The sequence below is a fragment of the Borostomias antarcticus genome (assembly GCF_949987555.1).
Source record: "Borostomias antarcticus genome assembly, chromosome: 14".
Taxonomy (NCBI): Eukaryota; Metazoa; Chordata; class Actinopteri; order Stomiiformes; family Stomiidae; genus Borostomias; species Borostomias antarcticus.
The window spans coordinates 14182631-14194311 of record NC_140247.1 but is presented as its reverse complement, the minus strand read 5'-3'; the positions used below and the strand labels follow the sequence as shown (position 1 = coordinate 14194311).

The 11681-nt window shown below is 48.6% G+C and overlaps 1 protein-coding gene across 1 annotated transcript in view; it reads left to right on the top strand.

The window, feature by feature from the left end:
* The first annotated feature begins 2863 nt into the window (after nucleotides 1-2863).
* Nucleotides 2864-11681, top strand: part of usp43b (ubiquitin specific peptidase 43b) — a 38139-nt gene continuing 29321 nt past the window's right edge. The window contains exon 1 of the mRNA XM_084448499.1: nucleotides 2864-3877. Coding sequence (XP_084304625.1) covers nucleotides 3224-3877 — 654 coding nt within the window. The 5' untranslated portion in view covers nucleotides 2864-3223. The remainder of the gene's footprint in view (nucleotides 3878-11681) is intronic.

The window sequence follows — 11681 nt, the reverse complement described above, 5'->3', positions numbered from 1 at the left end:
GTGATTTCATTCAGCTCTTCACCCATCCCGACATCCTGCCCCCAAGGGCAGCCGGGAGCAGACAATAGGCAGCGTGCAGGGGACGCGCCCCGGGGACCAACCAAGCGCTCCTATCCGTCTTCGTCAGGGACGGACAGCGTTAGTGATCTGTTCTTCTGCATGTTTTTTGTAGTGGGTTATTTTAGGAGATACTTCTGAGCTGTTTTTCTGTTTAGAGGTGGAGGTGATCAAGCACTAGAGCATTTGACGTGCTGGCGACCCACACAGCTCCGGGGAGCTCCTACCCAAGTCCAGCTCTGCAGCTCTTTTCCCGACCCCTATAATGGTTTGTTGATGAATACAGTATTATACTATATTATTATTATTATTATATATTATTATATACACTTGTATTATACTCTGTCTCCTACAGGCCCTCCTGTATCAGGTCCCGGAGAGCCCCCCCTACAGGGATAGTGCAGTATATTTCAAATGCATAAACTTCGAATGAAAAAAGAACTTCAGGAGAGAAAAACGGTCGAATCAACAATTTATTGAGCAAGACTAACACATGGGCCGAATCTCTAGGAAATACTGAATACTGTGTTGTGACTTCAGTTTTTAAACTGGCTTCAGGCCAGGACTCACATGACAAACAAATTTGCATACAAGGAATGTACATTCACAGTTCCAACTAAAGTGAAGTTTATTCATTATTCTAATAAAATGATTACTACATGAGAGTAATACAGATGTGATTAATGTAATATAGTATAAAATATACTACAATAGCTAACACATAATGGCCTACCATGTAGGCAACATCTCTGTAACTATTTGTATACTGAATTTTACTGATAGTCATGTCTCTCTTATGAAGTATTCAGCCCATGTTTATTGCTATGTATATGTTCTTAGCCAATAGACAAACATTTTCCAGGAGCTTGCTCGATCGTCTCGCTGAGAGGGGTCAGGAAAGAATTTTTACAGCTCACTTTTCTGGCCCCCGGGTGAAACTGTTTTTTGCTTCCCCCTGGAATATGTAGGGGTGGGACCTATGCCCACCCCCCCCCCCTCCCACTGCTCTCTGTAAAGCGCATTGTGTTGATTCTGTGTATGAAATACGCCATACAAATAAAGTTTGATTTGATTATACCATAATGTGTTCAAACATTTTGTATTGTGGGTAAGTGGTAATGATGAGCAAACCAGAAATAGATTGAGCTTTCCTTGGTCAGCAGATGGGGCTAGAGTAGCCTGTACTTCCAACGTAAAACTCATTGATTGTGGTAAAACTCATGAACATGAGTTTGACTAATGGTGAACGAACCAACTGTTTCCATATGTCCCAAACACCTGAGCATGATATGATTGTTGCAAGTGAAATATTATTATTTTTAAATCACAATCATAAATAGCAACTTTATTTTCTCAGATGTTTATTGTTTACAAGGCTCCCCATCACAGCTACAGTAGCCTACAACAACCAGGGTCAGAGCTTCTTCGTTATGGGCAGACGACACGAGAGGCACAAACAAAAGGATAGTAGTCTGAACATCTATCACCATTCCATTTCAGGTTATGGTTAGTATGCCCACAATCTTCTCTCCAAAGGAAATTATCTGGCTGCCCTTTATCCCACTGGGTGGAGTTCATACTGGACCCATCGGTCCACATCCATCTGACCTTGTGGTGGTCACTCAGTCCGATCCAGGTCTTGCCTTGCGCGGGGTCAAAGTTCTTGATGAGGTTCTGGATGAAGTTGAATTCCTCCAGACTGTGTACCGAAGCCAGGTTGGCTCCTTCGTTCACGCATTGGAGCTCAGCGTCGGCCCAGTGTGTGCGTGCGGCGACGTACTTGTAGCAGCGGCCGTTGAAGCTGGACCAGAACTTGGGGCAGGAGGGACCGCAGAGCACCGTAGCCAGGGAGAGGCTGAGGAGACTGAGGACGGTCAGAGATGACATGCTGGAGAAGAGGATTCTCCCTCTCTGTCACTGAGAGCAGTATCAGGAGGGGCTGGTAGACAGCCTGGTAGACTAGACAGACTGGTAGTCTAAATGGGCTGGTAGACCAGAGGCATGAGAGAGAAGAGGTAGATCAGGTACCTGCATATTTATCCTGTTGCTAATTGGTAGGAAGTGGGCGCATAGGCACCGTGGTGACAGGTGTGTCAGGTTGAGTTGATTGAGGTGTGACAGGTGCGTCAGGTTGAGTTGATTGGGGTATAACCTAATACGTTAAATACCCCATACTTCTGTACCATGCACCAGCGTACCCCACCGACCCTTCTAAATACCCCAGCGGTCTCCTAGTACCCTCCCCCCACCACACACACACACACACACCCCACCTTCCCTGAGGTACCCACTCTGACACCCTGCTAAGGAGAGGAGTGTGAGGTCACCGCAACCAGAGACTCACATACCCTGGTCATACCCTCGGAAAGAACAATTTATGATATTAAACATATGTATTTTGATGGTGAACATTAAGGCGTTAGGGGTCTTACCTCAGAAAGTATGAAGAGAATACAGATGCTGACTTATTACACATTACTTCTCTTACTGACAGTTGGTATTTAATAGAGAGTCTGAGGGACTATGATCATCTTTCTCAGTTGAGTGTCAGAGAGAGATAGAGAGGGGTTAGACCAAGAGAGAGAGAGAGAGAGTTAAACCGGTCTTGGCCAGTAATAATCTATAGAATCAACAACAATTTTAATATCATATTGGTTATTCGCCTCAGTCAAATAAATAAAAACAACATTGTTTGTAAAAGCTGTTGGGAGTGAATGCTGCGACGCTGCCAGGCTAGCCTAGTAGAGTGGTAGTGGGAGGGAACAGCGGCTCGATGTCGGTGCGCTCCCCGCCCCTTTCCAAGCGAAGTTCGAAGCCGTGGGGAGCGCGCCATTCACGGTGACGGCAGGTTCCTGCTGCCGTGAGCATAAGGAAGGCACCGCTGCCCTGTACGAGCTAATGTTGCCAGGATTTTACATCACCGAGGACCAGTGGCATGAATGTTTTGAGTGTTGGAATGCGCTAGGGACGCTGACAGCCCGCTGGCTTGTGGATATTACCGGTAGGTGCCCGGGGGTTTCGCGATGGTGTCTTTTCCGTGCACTTTTTGTGGTCTGCGTTCAAAATACGCGGATGAGAAATATACCGTCAGAAAAGTAACATGGTATCAGTATCCATTATACCAGTGTTCTCACCCGCGGTAGCCTAGAATAAAGCCGACGGCGCCATGGATAAAACCAACACAAGACCGAGGGAAGAAACGACGACCGCAAAGGAAGCCACGCGCAACGACAGGCAAAAACCGGGACGGCTTTTCAGAAACAAATCTCTGAAATCGGTCGGAAGTTTCATGAATAGAATAATCAAAACTTTGGGCACTTTAACCCACTTCGGAGACGCTGCCGGTGCGCAGCGGGACACCGAGGACGACGACGGGGGGTTTCGGGACGGCGCACCTTGCGTTCTCAGCGCAAACTCGGGAACAATCAAAGAGGAGGATCACACGCCGGTTACCGGAGAGGGTCATCATCCTCATCATCATACCGCTAAAAATGCTTCAACCGCGTCTTCCCGGTTATCGGTAAGAGAGCGGCTGTTGTCGTGCTACGGAGAAAGGGTCCCCGGAGCGCTGGGGTTGAAGAACCACGGCAACACCTGCTTCCTGAACGCCGTGGTCCAGTGCCTGAGCAACACCGACCTGCTCGCCGAGTTCCTCGGCCTGGAGCTCTACAGGTCGGCGCTGAGCAGGCGGAGGATCAACGGGGTTGTGAGGAGCGAGGAGACGTCGCCGGTACCAGGAGAGGTGACGGGGCAGCTGGCGGCGCTGGTCAGGGCGCTGTGGACCTTGGAATACACACCGCAGCTATCTGTAGAGTTCAAGGTACGGTAGACGGTGCGGTCGGTTGCCTAGCTGTTAGATTAATATTGTGATTTAAAGCCATCACGGCTGATGAAGCAGAAGCGAGCAGACAAGTGGGTCACTGTTGTGTTGTCATCGGTGCTCAGCGGTCTACCACAGCCCGGGCGAGTTAAGGAGACTAGATCACTAGGACACCTGAAACTGCTGATTGTATCTGGCCCCTGTAGTCTTAACACTAACAGCAACAACAGCAACAACAACAACAGAACACACCCTCTTAGAGGCGTAATTGCAGTCACTTCTATATTTAAAGTATAGGTAGGCCTGCGAGTACCAGTTATGTAAACAGTTATATAGTCTATGACTCAATGCCACCTATGTAACAGTTAGCCTATGTATAATAAGAAGGTATTGCAGTATAATAAAAGTAATGGTAAATTAATCTAAGAGTAGACTGAGCCACCTGACAGGAACACAGTAGTAAGAGCAAGATTATTTTATTTGTCACATGTAATGTACGGTGTACAGTCACTGTGAAATGTTGCTGCCGGCTCCAAGATTGCAGTCAATACACACAAACTCTCATACTCAATTATAAATTTACAAGTTACACATTTCCAAATTTTGAAAATTACAAAAGTTTACAAATCAACACTAATTACACAATACGTACCCTTTCTATAGCTACAGAGTGAGGTTGTGAGATTCAGTGTCACAGAACACTGTCGAGATGCAAGCAGAACAGTAGAGAGGCTAAAGGAAATTGTCAAAGTCACATAATGTAGCCACACTCTTTTACAAGAGTGTCTGCACACACACAAACTCTTTTACAAGAGTGTCTGTCACACACACAAACTCTTTTACAAGAGTGTCTGTCATATACCCCAGAACTCAAAAACTCAAACTCACTGAGGAGAAAAGAGGTTGTGTGGTCTCTCTCTGACACAGGCTGAGGGCAGCAGATAACTAATGATGGCTCTGGTTCAGTCAGTGTGTCACTGGGGGCTGAGGTTAGGGTTACCAGGGCTGGGGTCAGGGTTACCAGGGGTCAAGGTAACCAGGGCTGGGGTCAGGGTTACCAGGGCTGGGGTCAGGGTTACCAGGGCTGGGGTCGGGGTTACCAGGGCTGGGGTTACCAGGGCTACCAGGTGTCTGGTCTGGCTGTTGGAGAACACTGAGCTGGAGGCCTGTTCCACAGCACAGAGGAACATTCAGCAACAACAACAGGCTTACTGTACTTTCAATAAAACAAGTGTGTCTGTGTGATGTGTGTGTGTGTGTGTGTGTGAGAGAGAGAGAGAGAGAGAGAGAGAGAGAGAGAGAGTGTGTGTGACCTGTGTGTGCGTGACGTATGACCTGTGTGTGTGTGTGTGACGTGTGTGTGTGTGTGTGTGTGTACATGTGTGTGTGACGTGTGTGTGTATGTGTGTGAGAGAGATGTGTGTGTGTGTGTGTGTGGTATTAGGAGGGTAATCATTGAGAGCAGAGAGCAGTCAGTAATGATAGAGTGTAATAAACACCACTGACACAGAGCAGACTACCTACAGAAGACAACGACAACACAGCTCATCTGAGGCTGGTGTGGACCAGGGTTAGAGGCTGGTGTTGATTAGGGGTAGGGGTACAGGGTAAGAGGTTGGTGTGGACCAGGGTTTGGGGTACAGGGTAAGAGGCTGGTGTGGACCAGGGTTTGGGGTACAGGGTAAGAGGCTGGTGTGGACCAGGGTTTGGGGTATAGGGTAAGAGTTTGGTGTGGACCAGGGTTTGGGGTATATGGTTAGAGGTTGGTGATGATCAGGACTAGGGATATAGGGTTAGAGGCTGGTGTGGACCAGAGTTAGGGGTATAGGGTGAGAGGTTGATGTGGACCAGGGTTTGGGGTATAGGGTTAGAGGTTGGTGTGGACCAGGGTTAGGGGTACAGGGTTAGAGGTTGGTGTGGACCAGGGTTAGGGGTATAGGGTTAGAGGTTGGTGTGGACCAGGGTTTGGGGTATAGGGTTAGAGGTTGGTGTGGACCAGGGTTAGGGGTATAGGGTTAGAGGTTGGTGTGGACCAGGGTTAGGGGTATAGGGTTATAGGTTGGTGTGGACCAGGGTTAGGGGTATAGGGTTAGAGGTTGGTGTGGACCAGGGTTAGGGGTATAGGGTTAGAGGTTGGTGTGGACCAGGGTTTGGGGTATATGGGTGAGAGTGGATGAGGCACTGAGATGTTTTCATCTATTATGTTCCCGCACGCCCACTTTCAGGAGAGAGCGCGAGAGAGAGAGAGAGAGAGAGAGAGACAAAGAGAAAGACAGAGAGGGAAAGAGAGAGGGAGAAAGACTGAGACAAAGTGTGTGTGTGAGAGAGAGGGAGAGAGGGATAGAGAGGGAGAGAGAGAGAGTGAGGGAGAGACAGAGGGAGACAGGCTGAGAAAGTGTGTGTGTGTGTGTGTGTGTGTGTGTGTGCGTGTGTGCGTGTGAGAGAGAGAGAGAGAGAGAGAGAGAAAAGATCATCTCCATCATCATCATCATCATCATCATCATCATCATGTGCCTCCGGCCCCTGCAGCCCCAGATTCTTCCCAGCATGCCTAGCTGCAGTAAGTAGTTCGGAGCAGACAGACGCTGGTTGTCTGAGTTCAGAGGAAGGAGAACATAAACTCACCGTGGGGTCGTCCTCAGCCACCTTTAACAGCAGGGAGGGGGCCGGCACGCCCTGACCCAGGTTCTAGGACTGTCAGAGGCTCCGCCCCCCTCCACACCCACTTCCCCTTCTTCAGGGTGCGGCCGTGGAACAGAGGAGGAAGAGGAGGGTTGGACCTCAGCTGACCCCTCTGGGAAAAAGGGTACCGGACCATTACTAATAGTAGAAGAACTCTCAAAAATAGGTCTGGGTTTGTCAGGTTTGAAAGGTTCCAGAGAGAACCCTGTTAAGGTACTGGTGCTGTTTTGGAACTCGAAACGGTTCTTTCAGGACCTCAACCCCCCCCACCCCCCCTACTGTTCCACAGTTCAGTGGTTCTGTGGACACCATGTTCTTTCTAGAGTGTGGAGGAGGTGTGGTCAGTGAGCTGGGCTGGGAGCGGGCGACGCCCCCCTGTCTGGGTAGGTCAGCTGGGCTGGGAGCGGGCGACGCCCCCTGTCTGGGTAGGTCAGCTGGGCTGGGAGCGGGCGACGCCCCCTGTCTGGGTAGGTCAGCTGGGCTGGGAGCGGGCGACGCCCCCTGTCTGGGTAGGTCAGCTGGGCTGGGAGCGGGCGACGCCCCCTGTCTGGGTAGGTCAGCTGGGCTGGGAGCGGACGACGCCCCCTGTCTGGGTAGGTCAGCTGGGCTGGGAGCGGGCGACGCCCCCTGTCTGGGTAGGTCAGCTGGGCTGGGGCAGAGGGAGGCGCAGCAGACGGACGCGTATGAGGTGGGAAACTGTGTTTCCTGTCCTTTCTCCCTCTCTCCATCCGTCTCCTTGCCAAGTGGACATCTTACCGATCCACCTCTCCTCCTCTTCCTCTCCTCCTCCTCTTCATCTCTTCCCCTCCTCCTCCTCCTCCTCCTTGCTGTCCTCCTCTCCTCTCCTCTCTCTTGCCAGTCTCTGAGCAGAGGTCTATGCTGAACAGAGGGTTATATGAGGGTTATATGAGGGCTAACAGGGTTATATGAGGGCTAACAGGGTTATATGAGGGTTAACAGAGGGTTACATCAGGGCTAACAGGGTTATATGAGGGTTAACAGAGGGTTACATCAGGGCTAACAGGGTTATATGAGGGTTAACAGAGGGTTACATCAGGGCTAACAGGGTTATATGAGGGTTAACAGAGGGTTACATCAGGGCTAACAGGGTTATATGAGGGTTTATAGAGGGTTTATAGAGGGTTATATGAGGGTTTATAGAGGGTTATATGAGGGTTTATAGAGGGTTGTATGAGGGTTTATAGAGGGGTATATGAGGGCTAACAGATGGTTATTCTAGGGTTAACAGCTCAGAAGGCGACATGGCGTCAGGCTAGTTCAGTTCTCCAGATTAACATTCACTACAATCAACGCTTCCCACTCTCCACTATGAAGAAATGCTTCCTGTGTTGGAGCACACGCACGCACGAAAACACACACACACACACACACACACATACACATCCTTCAAATCACATGGGGTGGGGGGCTTGGCTGTAGTTCTGTGACCAGGGGAGGTCTTGGGTTCACATCTAGGCCGTTTATACTGCAACCGTCTGTTAAGTCATCCCACAGCTGTGTGTGTGTGTGTGTGTGTGTGTGTGTGTGTGTGTGCGTGTGTGTGTGGGGCTATGTGAGCGTCAGTCACCACATGTCATAAACAATCATTCAAAAACATAAAGACAGTAATTTAAATGCTCCACTTAGTCATTTCTGTTTATCTCTGTCAACACCTGTGTGTGTGTGTGTGTCTGTGTGTGTTTGTTAATGTGCGTGTGTGTGTGTTCGGTGGGTCTACTGTACATATCTGTTTGTGTATATGTTTGGGAGGGTGTGTGTGTGGGCTGTTTGTTTATGTTCACAGTGTGGGTGTGTATGTTTTGGTTTGTGTGTGTGTGTGTATGTGAGTTATAATCAGCTCTTAGGAGGTGCAGCTGAGAGGTTAGACGTTCTGCTGTCTGTTTAGTAAACTAGTTCATCCTCTGGTGTCAGACATACAGGAAGTAGTTCTGAACTGAGACGATTCCATGTTCCGACGTCCTCTGGTGTCAGACAGACAGGAAGTAGTTCTGAACTTAGACGGCCCTGTGTTCCAACATCCTCTGGTGTCAGACTCAGAAAGACAGGAAGTAGTTCTGAACCGAGACGGTTCCATGTTCATCTCTGTCAGATAGACCACAGGAGCGTCCCAGACAGGAAACAAGAGAACTGGCACTCTGCCACTTCCCAACAGCACCTGGCTGGCAGTTTAGGAGCGGCAAGTGTGTGTGTGTGTGTGTGTGTGTGTGTGTGTTAGTCGCATTAGTCCCTTTGATATTTTCTGCTCAGTCATCGTGTCCTGGCTGTCAAAGACATCGCAGTCTGAAGAGCGAACAGACGGGCCTGTACAAATACTCTTACTATCTATCTTTCTTTCTTTCTTTCTTTCCTTCCTTCCTTCCTTCCTTCCTTCCTTCCTTCCTTCCTTCCTTCCTTCCTTCCTTCCTTCCTTCCTTCCTTCCTTCCTTCCTTCCTTCCTTCCTTCCTTCCTTCCTTCCTTCCTTCCTTCCTTCCTTCCTCCCCTCCTCGTCCCCTAACCTGATAAGATGGATGAAATCCCTTCTCCTCAACACAGCTGTGACAATATCCAGTCACACCAGGTGAGTGGTATTCTCTGAGGAGGTCAAGGAAGGTTGCGTTGTGAGGGTGTTGAAGCAGGTCCCAGGCGTCTGAGCTAGGTGTGTGTGTGTGTGTGTGTGTGTGTGTGTGTGTGTGCGTTCTCAGAATGCTCCCCTGGTAGGCTGCTGTGTTTGTACAGAGGGGCCGGGCCGGGGCCCATGTTGAAACTCACACCGTTACTCAACAGCTCCAAGACTGACACTCCTTAACAGGAGGGCAAGGCCTGGGACTGGGTCAGGGGTCGTGGCCTGGGACTGGGTCAGGGGTCGAGGGAAAAGAGCGGGAGAGGGAGGGAGGGAGGGAGGGGGGAGGACAGGGAAGGACAGAGGGAGAAGAGAGTGGAGAAGGAGTCAGGGATCTTTATTTGTTATATGTGCAAGATACGGGTACCATGTACCACAGAATGCTTAAAAGAGGGTGGAGAGAGGAGGAGGAGAGGAGACGGGATGAGAGGAGAGGAGTCGGGAGGGGAGATAGGGGGGAGTGTTTCCTGCTCACAGTAACTGGTCTGGTTGTGAAGGGGTTCTAGTGAGTGGCATGTTATTGAGCTAACTGCATCCTGGTGACGGGTGACACAGTCTGGCAGGTATGTGTCAATATTTGGGGACTGAGAGCCGGAATGTAATGATTAACGGATCTGGTGATCGGCCGGCTGGGTGAACTGTCACCATACAGGAAGTCAGTGACCGGGGAAGGGCACGGTGGCCTCGGGCTCCTGGACTTCCTGGTGGGATCCGTGTTTGATCTCTGGTGGGGTGTTTGTTTCAGGGTTCCTGGTTTGAAAACTTCCTCGTTAAGACGGGCAGGAAGTTCACAAACCAGAAACACCGAAACAATCATGAATCACTAAGGCTTTGGATTCAGATAACCGCACAAAGCCCTCTGACAGCAGTATTTGATACTGGTATTTGATAGTAGTATTTGCACTGGTATTGGATAATAGTATTGTATTAGTATTTGATACTAGTATTGATAGTATTTGATACTAGTATTGACATTAGTATTTGATACTAGTGTTTGATTCCATATGGAAAGCCACAATGCATTTCAAATTCATTCATTCTTGTATCTTCACACATTTTGAAGATACATTGAAGCCGTGCAAAAATGTATTTCTCCTTCTAAAATAGCCAATTTGACATATTTCAAATGCATTTTGAAATCTATTTTGAAATCTATTTTTAAAATGTATATCAAATCTATTTTCTTTTTGTATAGGATTATAAGCAGAGTGATGTTTTATTGATCCACCATCTAAAGGTATGATCTTATATTGGGAGGTTAACATGGGGAGACTGGCAGCCTGATTCAGCTGTGGGATGGTATGAGCTCAGCCCTCACAGTAACAGGTCATAACTGTAGGCTTGCTGTGGGTGACACATCTGGCATGATGCCATGATGACATCATATTGAACCATCTCTCAAACCTTCTCTACCAGGTCCCAACCACCAGACCTCTCTCTCTCTCTCTCTCTCTTTCTTTCTTTCTTTCTTTCTTTCTTTCTTTCTTTCTTTCTTTCTTTCTTTCTTTCTTTCTTTCTTTCTTTCTTTCTTTCTTTCTTTCTTTCTTTCTTTCTTTCATGATCCCCCACTTTATGTACCTTTACCTAGGCCACACCATCCATCCATCCATCCATCCCTCCCTCCCTCCCTCCCTCCCTCCCTCCCTCCCTCCCTCCCTCCCTCCCTCCCTCCCTCCCTCCCTCCCTCCCTCCCTCCATCCATCCATCTATCCATCCATTAGAACGTGTGGAATGAAGAGTTCCTCAGCATAGTTTCAGAGTGGTGCTCATATCTCTTTCTACTGTATGTTTCTTTCTTTTACTTCAAATGCACACACACACACACACATACACACACACACACACACACACACATACACACTCACTCCTCAATCGTCCAGACCATCACACAGATGTTTCAGGTGTGTGTGTGTGTGTGTGTGTGTGTGTGTGATAGTGCCCATGCATACAGCGATAACTATGTAGAAGGTAATGTAATGTAGCTTAGACCTGCCAGCTGCTCCCCATTGCCACACCCACACGAACACAACACACACAAACACAACACACCCACATAAACATAACACACACAAACAAACACAACACACACAAAGACAACACACACACACACACACACACACACACCCTAACAAGCTGTCAGGCCCAGACTTAATCAGGCCTGTGCTGTGTTTGTTTTCAGAGCCTGGTTCTGGGTTCTTATCTGCCCAGGTTTCTCATGTGTTTAGAGAGGATTTTTCTCAGTGTGGTTACAGAAACACATTTAGCCCAAACTCATCTTGAAATAGTAGCCTGAGATTTCTTTTGAAAACTTGAACACCGAAATCATGAAAATGCTTTGACAGATGACCTCTAGCCTGGCTCCACCCCCTGAATCGCACGCCCACTTTAATTTCTACCAATGCGATTCAGGGTCTTCAAAAGCTCTGGTCCAGACTGATTTCTCGGTTGGAATTCCAACCAGGCCAGTCATGAATTAACCTGCGCGACGTGATTGGTTAGAG